Source organism: Carassius carassius, chromosome 45 (assembly GCF_963082965.1).
Source record: "Carassius carassius chromosome 45, fCarCar2.1, whole genome shotgun sequence".
In the NCBI taxonomy this organism is placed as follows: domain Eukaryota; kingdom Metazoa; phylum Chordata; class Actinopteri; order Cypriniformes; family Cyprinidae; genus Carassius; species Carassius carassius.
Genome location: NC_081799.1, coordinates 21,213,706 through 21,231,520, shown reverse-complemented (window position 1 = coordinate 21,231,520; position 17,815 = coordinate 21,213,706). Strand labels below are relative to the sequence as shown.

At 37.0% G+C, this 17,815-nt stretch overlaps 2 protein-coding genes across 3 annotated transcripts; both read left to right on the top strand.

Annotated features, from left to right (window-relative positions):
- Positions 1-594: 594 nt before the first annotated feature.
- On the top strand, positions 595-13,204 carry LOC132127102 (glycerol-3-phosphate acyltransferase 4-like). Of its 2 annotated transcripts, none has more exons than XM_059538736.1 (13): positions 595-740; positions 1,247-1,733; positions 6,049-6,118; positions 6,195-6,477; positions 10,227-10,301; positions 10,835-10,924; positions 11,040-11,133; positions 11,211-11,326; positions 11,437-11,492; positions 11,576-11,661; positions 11,746-11,874; positions 12,354-12,433; positions 12,537-13,204. In XM_059538736.1, the coding sequence occupies exons 2-13, from the start codon at positions 1,566-1,568 to the stop codon at positions 12,625-12,627; spliced, it is 1,338 nt and encodes a 445-aa protein (XP_059394719.1). In that variant the 5' UTR covers positions 595-740; positions 1,247-1,565; the 3' UTR covers positions 12,628-13,204. The 2 variants fall into 2 exon arrangements, with proteins under 2 accessions (XP_059394719.1, XP_059394718.1); XM_059538735.1 differs by having other exon boundaries at positions 669-833.
- Positions 13,205-14,105: 901 nt separating this feature from the next.
- LOC132127468 (PDZ and LIM domain protein 2-like) lies at positions 14,106-17,485 on the top strand. Its single transcript, XM_059539366.1, has 8 exons — positions 14,106-14,691; positions 15,432-15,489; positions 15,648-15,703; positions 15,775-15,826; positions 16,211-16,287; positions 16,767-16,903; positions 17,001-17,076; positions 17,202-17,485. Exons 1-8 carry the CDS (start codon positions 14,624-14,626, stop codon positions 17,368-17,370), a joined length of 693 nt encoding a protein of 230 aa, XP_059395349.1. The 5' UTR covers positions 14,106-14,623; the 3' UTR covers positions 17,371-17,485.
- The last annotated feature ends 330 nt before the right edge of the window (positions 17,486-17,815 follow it).

Here is a 17,815-nt window from a genome sequence, read left to right as displayed (position 1 = left end):
TTGGATTTTTCTACCAACAGTGTAAACATGTATGACAGTCATTTTTTGTGTCATTAACATTCCCATTATACTACAAATTATGCAAATTATTTGTAACATTTTGGGAGAAAAATGGTTGACTCGAGGCTAATTTCAAAGCTGACATTTAATGCATCCTAAATACATCAAATTAAATAACATTTTCACACCTTTTGCACCGTTTGACAAATTAAAGATCGGATGTTCTCACATTACTGCTGGTTATATATTCTCTATATAATCGTGAAAGTGATGAATAAAAATCTTGAATCTTGAAATGACCCACAACACACTCACAAGAGACTTTCTTACGATTTACTTTTGACCTTTTTTTCTTTCTTGTCTTCACACATTCTCATTTCATCCCTTCACTGACACTGTTGTCTCTTTTGAAAAAGAAAACTAATGTTTATTTGAGGCAAAATTCATAGTTTTAGAGGAAATTACACCACGTCTGAAGGGAATGATAATTAAAATAATTAAAATTAAATAATAAAAATAGATAGATAGATAGATAGATAGATAGATAGATAGATAGATAGATAGATAGATAGATAGATAGATAGACCAACCTCGCGGAGATCAGCTTTAGGAGGGACAATCATCCAATCATCATCGTCGAAGCAGCCGAGCCCACCGGAAGCGGAAGTTGCTTCAGCGAGCCGTGCTGCTCGCGCCGCTGCTCGCGCCGCTGTTGATGCCCTTAAACTTGTTGCATAACGGTAATAACAGCAGCATCTCACGATGCTCAAATATCAAATTACTGTTTTATTAAGAAGACAAAACAGCATTTAAACGCTATCTCCCGGGCACAGGTCAGTGTAAACAGCGGGTTTCAGACATTTAAAGACGTTTGGCGGGTTAATTACGTGATAGAAAGAGAAGCTGCTGATTAGCGCTTTAGCATCCTCTCATTTACATCTGTATAGCCAACAGTGTCATACAGCTGCAGTTTTGCTTAGTTTATGATGCATTTGAGATATAATTGACTTTTATCTCTCAAATGTAAATGAAGAATGTGTTTAGCGTATTGAGTGCTTTCGAATTGTACAATAGAGTGCATTTAATAGTGCCTATCAACTCATTTGGTTCTTTAGAATATAATTCTGCTTTAAATAATTAATCTAAAAGGTGGAAAAGGCACGTATAAGTTTATTTCAGAAATAATGCTAGAGTATTTCTTCATATAACATTACATAACTCTGTGTTTTATTTCCTGTTTTTCTAGATAGGACAGAGATGGCAGTAGACTGATGTGAGACCGTTTCACAGGTCACTGAAGCACAATATTATTCCCAACAGACTGTAAAAGCAAGAAGGATGGTTTTTTTTTTACCTTGATGTGTCCTGCTAATATCTCTATTGTGATAATTTAATGGATATTAGTCCATTGTTCCAGGCATAAATGATACGTTTTCCCTCTATGCCCATGAAGGTCGTGTTTCAGCGTAGGCTTCAGAAACTGAGGCACTTTAGAGGAGTCCATCAGAATGTGTTTAGGCAATTTCGTCAAGTTTAAATAGTCCGGTCTCCACGTTTTGGTCAAGATGGAGTCCTACCTCTTCCCTTTCGACAGCCTGATCTATATGCTTTTGGGCATCTCCTTCACGGTGTGGTTCACCCTTCTTCTGGTGTTCATCATCGTACCTGCAATCTTCGGTCTGTCCTTTGGGATCCGCAGACTGTATATGAAGTCCCTCATCAAGTTATTTGAGGTGAGTGAGTTGATGTTCATGTCATTTTACAGTAATTCAATTGCTCAACAGGAATATCTGAGGAGCTGTGGAGAGTTCGAGCGGGTTTGATGGTCTGTCTGTGGTGCAGTGCTCTTGTAAGATAAGTTGGAAGGTCATTCAGGGAGTTTTTGCTCTGTGTTTTTACTACTTAGTTCAGTTGCAGTCAGCACTCTTTCCCTTTACTGAGGATGTCAGAAGCACAAAATAGAGCATAGATTCACGATTGAGTGAATTAATAAGTCTGGAGGGTATGGCTGTCATTTGACTTTGTCTCATTTTATTCTGTGCTGTCATATTCTTTCATCTTCTAAACTTTATGGACAGCATGCATTGTTGCAGGACTGTGGCAGTTTGGGTAATTTCAGAGTGGTTTGTGAAGGTGTGAATTTATGGGTGAGATTGTGAATGCCACAAGTGGCAGTTTTAGAAACGTGTGTCCTCAAGTGCATGTTAGTCTGTTTTAAGCACATGATGTGAAAGTTCTTTCCATAAGAGACAATTCTCTTTACTTGAATTTTATGTGAAAACGGAAGCCTATAAACACAAAAGGTGACTAAATGTTAGTCTGCCCCACATTGATCGGTCAGGTACACTATTATTCAATAGTTTGAATAGTCAGTACAGTTTTTTTTTTTTTTTGAAAAGAAATTAATACATTCAGTAAACATGCATTGAATTAATTAATCACAGTAAATACATTTATAATGTTACGAAAGAGTTAGCCTATATTTCAAATAAATTATTTTCTGTTGAATTCTCTATTAGTAAAATAATCCTTAAATTTAACATCACAACTGTTTTCACCATTGATAATAATAAGAATTTTTTATTGAGTGTCAATCAGCATATTAGAATGATTTCTGAAGGATGATGTGACACTGAAGTAATGATGCTGAAAATTCAGCATTGTCATCATAAGAAAAAATTACATTTATAATATATCAATTTGAAAATGGTTGATTTAAATTGTTAAAATCTTTTCACAATATTCCAGATTTTTACTGTATTTTTCATCAAAGAAATGCATTGCTTATAAGCACAGGACACTTTCATAAACATTTAAAAAATGAGACCAATCCCAAACTTACTGAACACTGGCTAAGAAAAATGATACAGAAATGCTTTTAAGATGATTTTATGTTCACTTAGGAATTAATTAAAAGAATTCTGAAATTTATTGGAATATTGCACAATTTGGCAATGCTGTTTTTTTTTATTTTTATTTTTTAACCAGTGCTGTTTCAGAATTTGTCATATTGCATGTTTCCACCCAGAAATGGCGAAACAGTGGTCTATTCTTGATACTCAAGGATCCTCTTTTTGGAACTAACAGCATGTATCACAGATTTCACATACTTTGTCTAGCGGGACACAAATCACTAGGTCTAATGCATGACTTAATGCTAAAGATTTGTATCCTTACTTTGTGATTAAGATGCATCAATAATAATTTTGTAATCGCATTGTTTTTCTAAATGAAGATAAAACCCTGAGGTGCCTAAATGTTCCTAAACGTTGCAATCATTTGTTTATGTAATGCATGTTGGTAAGGGCTCTGTGTGTGACCTAAAATAGATTTGGATGATTTCCTATGGTGTCACTCCCCTCTCATCCATTTGGACTGATGTAGTCACTCTTTCTGACCCTCTCCAGACTTCCTAAGAAACTCCAGATGGCTGTTTTCCAGTGACTAACTTGTGCTCCACTGTCCTGTGACCCTGAACAGGGGAGCGAGATTTAGTCTGACAAACAGCTTGACTGTTCAGTCTTTCCCTATCCCGACCTTCCTGAGTCACAGCATCATCAGCGCCCGCGAGAGTCACTGGTTTCTTTAATAGCACTTGGTGCTCAGCTGCTGTCTTTGCTTGGCTAATCCACTTTAATGATCCCTAAGGGAAAATTCAGATGCAGCAACATCAAATGTTGTGTACATGTGCAGGTATAAAAATAAAAAAAAAGTAAAATATTGAATTATTTACAAAGTTCTTGTGGGTCTTTAAAAAGACTTAAAACGCCTTAAATTAATTTTGAGCAAATTATAAGTCCTAAAATCTTAAATATCTGAAATGGTTTACAAGCGAAAACCTCTTCTTTTCAGTGATTCTGTGATTCCCTTGTTTTCAGTGGTCACTAACAATCTTTAAAACTTTTTTGAACCCTAAAAAGTTATGCTCGGTGTTTGATCAAAATGCAGTGCCTTGTAGTAATTGATTTAAAAGAATCAGTTAAAAAAACATTCAAAAATATTAAGGAAGAAATGCATGACATTTTCTGGATATTATTGGGATTTTGGTTACACAGTAAACTATATCTGGCATTCAATACAATGTTAACACTTGTGTTCTGGGCCATCCCTTCACAGGAAGGAAATACTAAGCACTTCATTTTAGGGATGTGCACGGATAGTCGAACATTCGAATATTCGTTCTGCTCTAATTATTCGATAAATAAAAATGATATTCGAATTTCGCAGCAAAAAAAAAAAATTGGTCTAATTTGGTCACTTTCTGTGATTCTCCACGGCATATTTGAAGGTGTATGCAAGCAAAAAATAATTAATGAATGATTAAGGGGCCATTCACATATCGCGCCTAATAAGGCGTGGAAAAGGCTAGGCGCGCCGCTTTCTCCTTCTTTCCAAAGCGCTCGGGCAGAAGCGCCCCTGAGGCGACGCGTTCTCTCCATGAAGACGCGGGAATTTCAGCAAAGGATAAATGGATTTGCAGCACAAAAAAAATCGCTTTCAGTAGCTCTGCTACTAAATTTATTTCACAATGGCAATCCATATACAGCTATGATCAGCTGTTCCTTCATCTTGGCTGAGCTTTCAACGTTGTTACAGGAAAGGATGAAGCTGAATGTTTAGTTCTTGTCACATGACCTGCGGTGCGCTTGCGGCATTCTGAAAATTGAGATGTTTTTAACTCGATGCTGTTCGGACGCGCCTGGAAAAAACGGGACCGCGTCGCACCGCGTGCGCATCGCGACCGCGTCGCTTCCATTATGAGCGCGAATACCGCGCGCCTACATTGGAAATAACGAACTTGAGCATGCAGAAGACGCGATATGTGAACGCCCCCTAAAAGAACTGCGGTCTTCTAGTACTTCAAATATGCCGTGGAGAATCACAGAAAGTGATCCAAGAACATTGTTGCAGCATCTCTCAAGCAACGAATAAACACCGCTAACTTGGAGATTGCAGTGAAAACTCCTCTTCTCGCGTCTGCCCTAGACCCTCGGCACAAACATCTCAGGTTTCTCGATGAAAACATGAGAGAAGTCAGAAAAAAAAACTTTTTTAAACATTATCAGAACATTTTCCTTGATGCGAGTGGTGCGGATGCAGTCGCCACGATGAAGAAGATGCAATAAGATGACTATATGTTTCTTGTATTGGCACAATATTCTGTTTCTTTTAAGCACATCTGGGATTCTTGTTTTATTTTGGAATTGTATGAGTTTGTTCTTTATAGACATAAAATATAAAATGTAAAATCGAAAAAATATGATGTTAAATTAGATTTTAAAACCTGTGCAGAAATCCAGTGTTTAGTTCAGTGTGAGGCAGCAAGTTTAAGACAGACAGGTTCATTTAGCTTATTCATTTCAATCTGAACTGATTCAAGTGAGTCAGATGCTACTAGAAACTGCATTAAAGGTAAATATTGGTTTAAATGTTGTTTATTGCTGGATTCAAAAAAGTTTTATTATTAGTGAGTTCTAAGTGATTGACAGGTGCTTTGTGAATCATTTTGACCAAATCATTGAAAACAGCTTGTTCAGAAGTGTGCCGAACTGTCAGTGGTTGTGGTTTTCAGGCGCTCTGGCTGAACTCCAGGACCCAGCAAGGACACACGGATCAGCTGTTGTCTTCTCCTCCCCAGTGGTGTTTTGGGCGGCTGGCTGTGATTCTGTGCATTTGGCTCCCCGAAGGCTGTTTACCGCTTGAATGTTGTTTGTTTCCCCATCCTCATGACAGCTGTTTGAGGTCTCGTGGGGTCTCAGCCCAGCCTGCCTTTGGGGATCAAAAATAAATGTAACATGGTGTAACAAAAGGACAATTGAGTGTTTCAATTAAGATATCATGACTCATGTAATTCCCTAATGAAATGCATCATCCATCACCATGATGCAATGGTTCAGTAAAAAGTTTAGAATCTTTAAATAGGTCAAGTACCATAGTTTGAAATATATTATTGCTGCTTTGAGGCTTTTAATGTGAAACTACTGTGGACACACCAGGGTAATGTGCTGAACTATTAGTTTGATTTGCTAATTCTCATTCTGTTTTCAGTGGGCGACCTTAAGAATGGAGCGAGGAGCTAAGGAGAAGAATCAGCATCTCTACAAACCCTACAGCAATGGTGAAACACTAAAAAGATCATTGCCTCCGACATCATATCTTCAACGTCATCATAACCTTGCTTTTTCCCCCCTCAGGGATTATTGCTAAAGAGCCAGTGTCCCTCGAACAGGAGATCCAGGAAATGAAGCGTGGTGGTGCAGAGCCTGAGTTTGACATGTCTAACATCTTCTATTTCTGCCGGCGAGGTGTGGAAAGCATCGTCGATGACGAAGTTACCAAGCGCTTCACGGCAGAGGAGCTGGAGTCCTGGAACCTGCTGACCCGAAGCAACTACAACTTCCATCACATCAGCACCAGGCTCACGGCACTCTGGGGAGTGGGAGTGCTCATCCGATATGGGTTTCTCCTGCCACTCAGGTGAGAGGAAGCTCTTTGGATGCTGCATGCATGCTTTGTGGATGGATATTGTCAGTGATAGTAGTGGTTTTTTAATTGGTAATCACTTTAAAGGAGTTGAACTGGCGCTCATATTCCTGTTCATTCTTAAAGACATTCTAGGAGAAAGATCAGCTGTAAGACTGGATTATATTGCGAAACTTTTGCACACAGTTTTCAACTGGTCAGAGCAAGTCGGACGATTTTGGAGTTGATATATACCACACAACTTTCTGTGAAATCTGTGTGACCCTGAACCCCAAAACCAGTCATAAGGGTCCATTTTTTTAAATAGAGATTTATACATCAAGAATAAATAAGCTTTCCATTGATGTATGGTTTGTTGGGATAGGACAATATTTAGGTAATATATAACTATTTGAAAATCTGGAATCTCAGGGTGCAAAAAAATCTAAATATTGAGAAAATCAACTTTAAAGTTGTCCTTAGTTGTTTCTTAGCTGTGCATATTACTAATCAAAAATTAAGTTTTGATATTTACTGTAGGAAATTTACTAAATGTCTTCATGGAACATGATCTTTACTTAATATACTAATGATGTTTGGCACAAAAGAAAAATCTATAATTTTGACCCACGCAATGTATTGTTGGATATTGCTACAAATATACCCGTGCTATTTAGGCCATCCTTAAAAATATTTTGGTTTGCAGTAACAGTAATTTTTTTTTTAAAAAGGGTCGGTAGGTCGGTCTATTTTTATTTTTTTTTCAAGTTTCAATGTTAAAAAAAAAAAAGGAACTTTTTGGCGATGGTGATGACTTAAGTATGAATTTAAACAAATTGGCATATCGTGACGTCACTGACTGTGTCTTCAACCCGTGCCTTCGGGCGCATAATTCCAAAACCTCATTTTGATGCAGGCTATATAGACCACAAACAAATTAAAATCTTTGTCAAAAACATGTTTATTGCATGAATTTCAGTTGAGAAGAATAAAAATGAGGTACTGTTTTACTTGCATCCACCGCTAGGTGCCAATGCAACCTACAAATGAGAGACCGTTTACTTTGCTTTCTTAGGTTGTCACTTTTGTGAAAAAATCCTGTTTGATTTGAGTGACAAGTGTTCATTGAATCGATTGTAAAATCGATTTTGCATGTCTAAATACGTTCTATACGGCACATAACACCAAATATAGGTAAATCCACGGACAACGTAAAGACCAATATTTCTGATGATTTATTGGCATGAAGTTACGTGCACAATGACAAACAGGAGTGCAACATTTTCGAAAAACAATAAGCAGAGTGGACTGCCATAATGCAAAACATTTACTGCAGGCTTCAACATGGCTGTGTTTACGATTAGAAATGTCAACAACAACAACAAAATCGCATAGGCAATTCTAGGGCTGTCAAAAAAAAATTTGAATAAAATAAAAAATGTAAAATAAAAATGCACATTCGAAAGCAAAAAAGTTGCATTTGAATTTTAGGTGTGCATTAAGGAAGCTGCCTTATGAGCCCCGGTACTTCACAGTCCGTGTTCCATTCCATTTCGCCGCGCGCACAGCCGTGTCTACACAGCTTACAAAGTCAGACGAGCTCCACACGCAGTAGCTGCCGTCTTATCTTTCACCTCGTGTACGCGCACCGTCCGCGCAGGTCTCAAAAAATGCCCGCACGCGGATTACGAAAAGGACGTAATGCAGACAGTGTGTGGACGGCCGAAGTATACTTGATCTTTATCAGTGGCGCACGAGATGCGATGACGATGTATGTGGCATTGCATTATAAGGTTATGTTAGCCTATCCAGTTGAAGCCACTTCAAAAAAAAATAAGAGAGAACATCAATGTGGAGAAGATCTTGTTTACATCAAAACTGAAACCAAGCCGTTCACACAGAACGCATATTTCTTGCATTTTCTAGAGGGACACCCTTGGACTCTCGCACAAGAGAGCCGCATGATTAGAAAGACATGTAAAATTAATTAATTTAATTTAATTTTCTAAAAAGATCCCGAGACTTTATGTTGGGTTTTTGTTCCCCATCCCACTGCATCTCATGTTTTTAAATAAAAATTATCCTGTGTGACTGGTTTTCCGCCCGTTTTTTTTTTATTTATTTAACAATGCATGCATACATGATCTTTGTTTATAGTTCTTTAAGCAACTCAATTAATAATAATTGGTTCATAAAAATTATTTTAAATATTATGTTTTTTTTTTTTCACAATCATGTATTCTAATGCTTTGAATAAACATGCAGTAATATTTTGCTCGATGCGCTATCTTGAGGCCTCAGAAGAGAAGCAAAAAGCTTTTCTTCACCCTAACTGAAATTATGCATTTTAAATTCGAATACAATCATATTTAAGTAAAAAATTCGAATTTAGTTTTTCAGCTATTTTGACAGCCTTAGGCGATTCTAGCCTGAATCTGTGTCTGTATGCATGAGACTTTCTGAATACCGGAAGAATTCACATTTCTGTTGTAAAAAGAGAAACATTGTGCAGAACTATTATTTGCTGTTATGCATGTGTCCGAAGCTGCTGTTGCTGTGACGCATGTTCCAAAAAAAAAAAAAAAAACCTGGACGCGCTCCGAGAGAAGGTCGTTAAAATCAATTTCCTATTTTCGTTTTCGAAACTTGTGTTGGTTGATTCGTGTTAGAATCTACCAACTTTACTCGAACATAAAGTGACAGTCGACACGTTCACGGTTTTAGACTAGACGGGAGAAGGAATGGGAAAAGATATGGGCACAGTTTTTCCAGAACTTCGTGCCAAGTTAAAGCGTTGTCGAGCTGTTTTAATGACTTTTTTTAGATGTATTATGGTGCGCGAACCCGTATGACTTTGAACAGAGACCGTGAACATTTTGTTTACTGCAGCCGCAGCCATCATTACCAAGCGCGAACCGTTGACTCTGACAGTGAGTGAGAATATATAAGACGAATCCGTGTAAACGGTGTAAACATAGATGACGTCACGGGGTTTTTTAAATTAAGGAAGACAGCCTTAGTTTGTATGTAAGCCTAGGAAATTTATATATTTACAATACTTACTTAAATATAATTAATATTATTTCATTGCTTTTGTATTAGTTGTTTGAAGAGTAAAAAAAAAAAAAGGTAGGTCTTAACGCAAATTTACAATCGGCAAGTCGGTCGGACTAAAATTAAAAAAATAAAAATTGAGTCGGTCCTAAATTGACAGGGTCGGTCGGGTTACGGCAAACAAGAATATTTTTAAGGATGGCCTTATGTCTGGTTTTGTTCTCCAGGGTCACATAAACTATCAATTTATTTTCTTTTAAGCTCATGACTTTGATTTCATCCTGTTGGAGGATATCAAACATTTTAGTATGTGATTCCCATTTCCCACATTAGGTCATTAGTCTATGATGCCCAGTTTTTTTCTGTAACTATTTACGAATTCAGCAAATGTATAACACCAAGTGTTCTGGATTAAAAATAATGCGGTGTATTTCAGTGAGAAATAGTTTCTAGAGAGGAAAAAGTTTTATGTGGCTCGATTCCAAACCTTAAAAACTGATGTAGGTCAGCTTTAAGGCTTTCAGGTGCCCAAGGTTAAATGGACACCTGATATTTTTATTCAAAAGAACTATGCTGAAGAAATGTGGCAGTCACCTGTGGCTGTTCGCAGTCTTCTCTAGCCCAGGATGTGTACTCTAATGCAGACATGATGCTAAGCAGTGTCATTTATTAGATTCTGCTTTTCAAATTTGCTGTGTTGCTCTTAACAGGGTCACGCTTGCTTTCACCGGTGTCGGTCTTCTCATAGTTCTGACGTCAATCGTTGGCCTGCTTCCAAATGGAAGGTATGTCTTTGTCGACTTCTGAGGGTTTAACACCTGAAGCTGTTGTGTTGTGATTTAAATGCTTGGGAATTGATTGACTTTGTCTGTCTGTGACTGTGATGCACAAGTTTGGCTCAGTTGTGCCTTAAGAGAAAACAGTGAAAACATTGATGTAAACTCCCATTCAAAAGTTTGCAATAAGTAAGATTAAAATAGAATTCCTTTATTCAATAAATTAAATTGATCAGAAAGTGACAAGAAAGACTTTAATAATGTCAAATAAATGCTGTACTCGTAAACATTCTATTCATCAAAGAATTCTGAAAGAAAAATGTATCCACAAAAATATTGTTTTCAACATTGATCACAAGAAGCAATACTGATATTAAGTAAACAACTGAGCAGCAAATCAGCATATTACAATGATTTCTGAAGGATCATGTGACCCTGAAGACTGGAGTAATGATGCTGAAAATTCACCTTTACATCACAGAAATGATCTTTTTTTTTGGCATGCAAGTGTGTATATTAACACTGATTCCTCTACTGGGCAGGATGAAGAATTATCTCAGTGGCCAGGTTCATCTGATGTGTTACCGGATCTGTGTAAGAGCCCTCACGGCCATCATCACCTACCATGATAGGTACTGACACACAAACACTACCATATGCCAATATTAAACACTATTAAAGATCTCTATGCCTGCTTTTACTTTCAATATTTCTTACTATCCAGTTGACTTTTTTTTTTCCTTAAAGTGAGAATAAACCCAAAAACGGAGGAATCTGTGTGGCCAATCACACCTCACCTATCGACGTCATCATTCTGGCCAGTGATGGGTGCTACGCTATGGTAGTGTGACGTTTGTGTTGATGATTTAGGTTCAGTGTTGATATTGAATGCATGAACTCTGTTTCTGTGTGAATCAGGTGGGTCAGGTCCATGATGGTCTGATGGGGGTCATCCAGAGGGCGATGGTGAAGGCCTGTCCTCACATCTGGTTTGAGAGGTCTGAAGTGAGGGACCGACACCTAGTGGCCAAACGGTAGCACTGCATTTCCCTCACATATACAGTATTCAACTCCTCCAAGATTAACTTGCAGTTATGATTTGTACATTTCTGTTTGTCACAATCAAGCTGATTTTATTTTTTAGATTAAGTGACCACGTTGCAGACACGAGCAAACTGCCAATCCTCATATTCCCAGAGGGTGAGTGTTAAAACTCCTGCTTATGTGACCATTTCGTACTGAAGTACATGTGAAATAAATACACTGTTTTGTCATTTCTAAAGGAACTTGTATTAACAACACTTCAGTCATGATGTTCAAGAAGGGAAGCTTTGAGATCAGCTGCACTGTTTACCCCGTGGCCATAAAGGTTAGAACAGCCTCCTTTTTCTCTTATGTGCTTGCTTTGTTGTTTATAAAGTGTTTTAAATTCCTCTTGCTGTTATTTTGGCAGTATGACCCTCGTTTTGGTGACGCGTTCTGGAACAGCAGCAAGTTTGGGATGGTGAACTACCTGCTGCACATGATGAGCAGTTGGGCCATAGTGTGTAGCGTGTGGTACCTTCCACCAATGAGCCGCATGGTGAGTGCAAAGAGACGTGTGCATCACTATATACACACTGCTGTTCAAAAGTTTGCGGTCCGTAAGATTTTCTTAAGAAATGTATACTTTTATTGAGCAAGGATGCATTAAATTAATCAAAAGTGACAGTAAAGATATAATGTATTTCAAATAATAGCTGTTCTGTTGAACTTTCTATTAATCGAAGAAACATGAAAAAATACATCCACAAAAATATTGAGCAGCAGATTTGTGAAAGATCATAAGACACTGAAATTCAGCTTTTTTGAAGACAGGAAATAAATCATATTTTAAAACTGTTATTTTGAATTGTAATAATATTTCACACGTTTACTGTTTTTACTGTAGCTTTGATAAAATAAATCAGCCTTGTGAACAGTGGTTTGTTTTTCTTTTTAATCTCTGAGACTATTTTTGAGCATGTCGGTCGGTCACTCATTCACCATATTTAGGTGAGTTTTAAATTCATATTTTTACAGGCAGGGGAGGACGCTGTGCAGTTTGCCAATAGGGTCAAAGCAGCCATCGCTAGAAAGGGAGGACTGGCAGACTTGTTATGGTGAGTTCCCATATTAAAGAGTGTTAAACACTCAAGTCACTAGAAAAGATGTGCGTTGACATTTTGAAATGACGTGAAGCATTTGTGTTTTGCATGTTCACAGGGATGGTGGTTTAAAACGAGGGAAAGTTAAAGAAGTTTTCAAGGAGGAGCAGCAGAAACTTTATAGCAAGGTTTTTAGTGGGCAGCAGTGAAGACCGCAGTCGCTCTTGAAGGGACGCAGCTGTCTGCTCGACTTTACACATGCTGATCGGTGCTCACAGCGAGAGCCTGGACCCTCAGAGGATGCAGTGTGGCCTTAAACTGGCCCCTTCCTGATCCTGCTCAGACTGAACTGATGAAGTCATTGTGAGTTGGAGGGAAAACTGTGTTGCCAGACCCTCGACCCACTGCTGTGCCTCAGAAGCTTTTGCAACATTGCACGAAAGTGTCTGTGGAAGTCAATTCCTGGGCTGACTGTGATTTCAGTTTGGAGTGAGAGTTACACAAGGCACACTTGAGAGAATTTTGTTTTTCTTTCACAGTCTGTTACAGTTTTGAAGATTTGTGTTGTTACTATAATGCATGATGTCCCAGGAAAATAATGAGTGGAAGAGTTTGAAGTGATTTATTTAAGCTTGTAAAAAAAGAACAGAGGAAAGTTGAAAGTATGCTGTGTGTAGAACTTGTGCTTGTAGAACCATGAAAACAATATATGTTACGTGTTTAGCAGCTCTGCGTGCATCTCGTGTGCTGGTTGTTCTTTTAATAAAATGTTTTTTTAAACATTGAGTTAATTTCTACTTTTAATTTGACATTCAGTCTATCTGTCAAGCTAGTAAAAAGATGATAACTTTTTTGTCCCAGGTCAGATTGATGTATTTATTTTATTTTGTCAGAATTGCGGGTTATCTCACAATTCTGCCTGTTTTTTGATAAGAGCAAAAAAGTCAGAATTGTGAGTTAAATTGCAATTAACGTTTTTTAATTCTGTTGTGGAAAAAGAAAAATTGCTATGCAATAAAAATAGCCTCATTAAAAAAAAAAATGATATCACTTTTAACTCGTGCGAAGCATTTTTAGAACACGTGACAATGCAGATGCAAAACATTGCGTCTAAAGGCCTGTTAGCACCAGCGATGATAACGATAAAGATATAGTTCTAAAAATCATTCTCAATATTTAAGAATAGCAGAGTCCACACCACAACTATAACGATAAAGGCACAGAGAAACAATATCGTTAGAATTACTTTCAGAATGAATTTTTTCCAGCTGATGAATGATAAAAATATCAGAGTAAACAGACAATATTGCTATCTTTATAGTTATCGTTCTTGGTGTGAATGGGCCTTAACACATTTTTACTTAAAAACAGGAGATGGATAACGCTTTGTATGTGAATGACTCTAATATCGTGATAAATATTGACGATAATTAGCCTACATTTTATCCATGTACTATCCAATACAGCGAACCTCTGTTTACCTGTCGAACACATTACAAAGGTACGTTTAGCTCACTTTACTGACTTATGAATTTGTGTAATTACTGAAAGGTTATAATACAATGTCATAACTTAAATTTAAAGCATTTTACGAGCACCTCACCTTAATTAACACATCAAAACGGTTTAAAAAACATTTTATTTTCTTACTACTTTTTAAATGTGTTTTTTTTTTTCGCGGCTTGATTCTGTTTACCAGAAGGTGTAATCAGCTGAGAACATCATGTGCAGATGTTTAAGGGTGGTGCTGACTCCACACAGAGTCTCCATATCTCTAAGCTACAGAAGAACTTTAAAAATACACCATAAACACGGCTGACCCCTTCAGTCTTACTGGCACAGGCCAGAGTAAACACAAACCAATTTTGTGGTTCTGAAAGAGCATTTGAATTGAAAGCTTGTGGCAGACAGATGACATTTCGACTGCATTTGACCGGTCCACCACCTTGGGGGTTTCGTATCTGTGGAGGAAGGGACTTCAAGATGACCCTGACTGTCTCAAAGGGGAGTTAAACTGTTAAAATATCTGGACTACATTTTCTTATGAACAAAATATAGAATGTGTTAAGATGTCTGTTGTGTAAAGGAGTTGTGAAGACTTAGCATAGAGTGTTTTGTCAGGTTCGTGAAGATAGCCGGGCAGGTGATGCTGGGCTGCAGGTGGGGGACGTCATACTGGAGATTAATGGTCAGAATACTGGAGCCATGTTGAATATGGAGGCTAAGAACAAAATTAAGACATCTGAACATCAGCTGTGGCTTCTAATTGAAAGGTTGTTAAAAAAATTGACTTTGGCAGAATTGCATGCAGTTTCATAACTAAATGCTACATTCGTTACCATATTAACCATATTACCATATTAAGGTATAAAAGTGGATTTTAATTTCAGGGGATTGTTTTTTAATGCATTATTTTCACAAGAACATTTTCTCCCGAAACTCAAATTACAATAATCTAAAATGACTCTCCTTACTGTAATGCAGAACAAATATTTAAATGATTTAAAACATTGTAATAACAAAAAAAGAATCAATGAGCACTGAGAATAAAGTGAATTTCAATGAAATAAAAAAAGCTAATTTCAAAACACACTGCAGACAAACATATATTCTATGAACCTTTTGCTAATGTTCCTCTTATAAAAAAATAAATATTTATGAATGTTCAAAACATTCAGTTTAAGCGATTTAAAAATATTTTTCCTGGTTATGCAAAATCATTATGGGAACCTTTCATTTTGAAAGTTCGGTGAACATTCAGAAACAAGTAGTACAATTTTTTTAAATTGTTAAACGAATTTCCAACTAAAATAAGCCAAGAAAAGCATTAAATATCAATAATGTGTTTGTAAAGACCAGAAAACTTTGAATGAACATTCTATGAAATTTTTATTAAAATATGTATATAATATATTTTAGTTTTTTGAGGTGAAAACGTGAATGTTTGCAAACACTGGTATGTGATGCTTTTTCACTGAAACCTTGAATAACCTAGTTTCTTATTATCTTACAGACCTGCAAAAAAATATGTCATACAGTGCTGCGGTGATCCAAGACTTCCTCTTAATTTGGTTAGTTATTCACACATTTAACTGACCAGCTCTTTGTGGACATACTGTTAATGTTAAATGTTGCTACAGGGAAGGCCCATTCAGCCTGTTTGAATAAAACTAGTGAGAACGAGCCTGTTTTGTGTATTGAAACTTCCCGCTGTTCTCGTTCAACCCAGGAGCCCTCAGTCCGGCCAAAACAAACCCTTGAGTCAGGACAGGGCCAGTCCAAGAGGTCAGTGCACCAGAACCATACTGAGATATCTTCAAACAACATCACGTGTTTCTCATTGTTTATGTGTTCAGAGCCCCACAGGAGAGAAACTACGGTCCAGAGCAGCTGAAGCAACACGATAAGGTGGGGAACATGCAAGCACTAATTTTACATTATAGAAATTTTAGGCTTGAATTCAGGTTTGTACATTTAATTTAACGGCATTGGACAAAACTTTAATGTTCAAGTCTTTTAAAGACTTTGCTGCCATCTTGTGGTCCAGTAAAAAACAAAAAAACAAGCCTTATCTGTAGAAATCATTTCTTCCCTTCTTGTTTGATTGGCAGTGTTATTTAACTATCAATGTATCAACTATATATTATAGTTTTTTATAGTGTTACTTTTTACTTTGAGCTTATTTAGTTGAGAAATGTTGCCTTGGAAACAAGTTAAAAAGTGATTTTATTTCAGTTAATGTTTATTTTTATTTCCACGTATTCATTTTTTTACCCTGTTTATTGGTTGCAGGAGTCCAGTGCAGGACATAAGTCTGCATCTGATTGTATCCAAACAGTGTCATATGAATCGCAGACTACCAAGAAAAAGTAATGCCAATATTATGTTTGGAATACTAATATACTACTTACTGCATACTTAACATTATATGCATACAGTTTAAATTTAAATTTGCATACTTTATGGTGGTTCACATTCTATTTTGTTCTTAATGGTATGATAAAATGTTATTTGAAAGAGCATCTTTACTCCAGTCTTCAATGTCACATGATACTTCAGAAATCATTCCAAGACTCTGATTTGACGCTGAAGAAACTTTTCTGATTATTTTGAATGTTATTTTCTGTATTTGTTTCTGCGAGTTTTATATTCACATTTAATATTAATGTTTTTTTTCAGCTTACAAAGAACATCATTTATTTGAAATATAAATGGTTTGTAACATTATAAATGTTAATTAGATTAATGCATCTTTGTTAGATTAAATGCATCATTTTTTCCAAGCATAGCTCATGTCATTTTGTCCCATACCTGTTGAACTCACATTGCTGTTTGACTCTTTTCTCAGGGTGAGTTTTAATTATCCAGTATGGAGCTATGGACCAGTTGATCCTGAAGAGCTGGCGAGGATCAAGAGAAGACAAGTTCAACCCCAGCAGCCCAGACAGTCCAACACTTTCAGGATACTACAGGAGGGACTAGAACGTGAGCTTGTGTCATTTCACTCCATTTCTTGCATTTAAACCTCTTGAATAATGCATAAGGATGCCTTGTGTAATAAAAACACACGTTAATTGTAAAGGAACATCACTGCCATCTGTAGCGGTCCAGAGGAGTCCAAGGTTTCGCACTTGTGAGAGATGTGGTTACATCATTGTGTAAGAACCCTTCAATTGAGCTCAAGAAAGAGAAGTGATAGCGTTCTGATATTTCGTGTGTTATTTAAGTGCAGTTCATGTCAGGAATGCGTGTTTAGCTCAGTTGTCTGTGTGTCCTGCTGCAGAACTCAGGTGGTGAAGATCAGAGAGCGACGCTTCAGACACGTGGAGTGCTATACCTGCAGGGACTGTGGCTTTAGTCTCGTGGAGCGAGGACATTTCTGTGTGGATGAGGAGCTGTACTGTGGGAAACACGCTCAGCAGAGATGCCAGACAGCCTTCACTCACCACTGACTCCCTAAAAACACTTGAATACAATGTTTTCAGCTGTTATATTTACTTATTTCATTTCAGGTTATGTTCATTTTATTTCTGGTAACAAAATTGTTTGTTTATATGTTAATAATACTGGTTTTCAGTTAGATAGTGTTTAATAGTTGCAAACATATAATCCACCTAAAAATTATGTCTTATTTAATACTATGCAACACAAAAGGAGAAATGATCTCTCTAATCAATGAAAGTGGACGGTGACCAGGATTATCTAGCTCCAAAAATGACAAAGAAGCACCATGAAAGCATCATAAACAGTCCTGAAATATCCTGAAGCCGTACAATAGCGTTGCATGAGGAACAGATTGAAATTTATGTCATATTCAATATAAATCATGCATTAAGAGATAGTTCACCCTAAAATGAAAATTCAGTCATCATTTACTCACCCTCCTGTTGAACACCT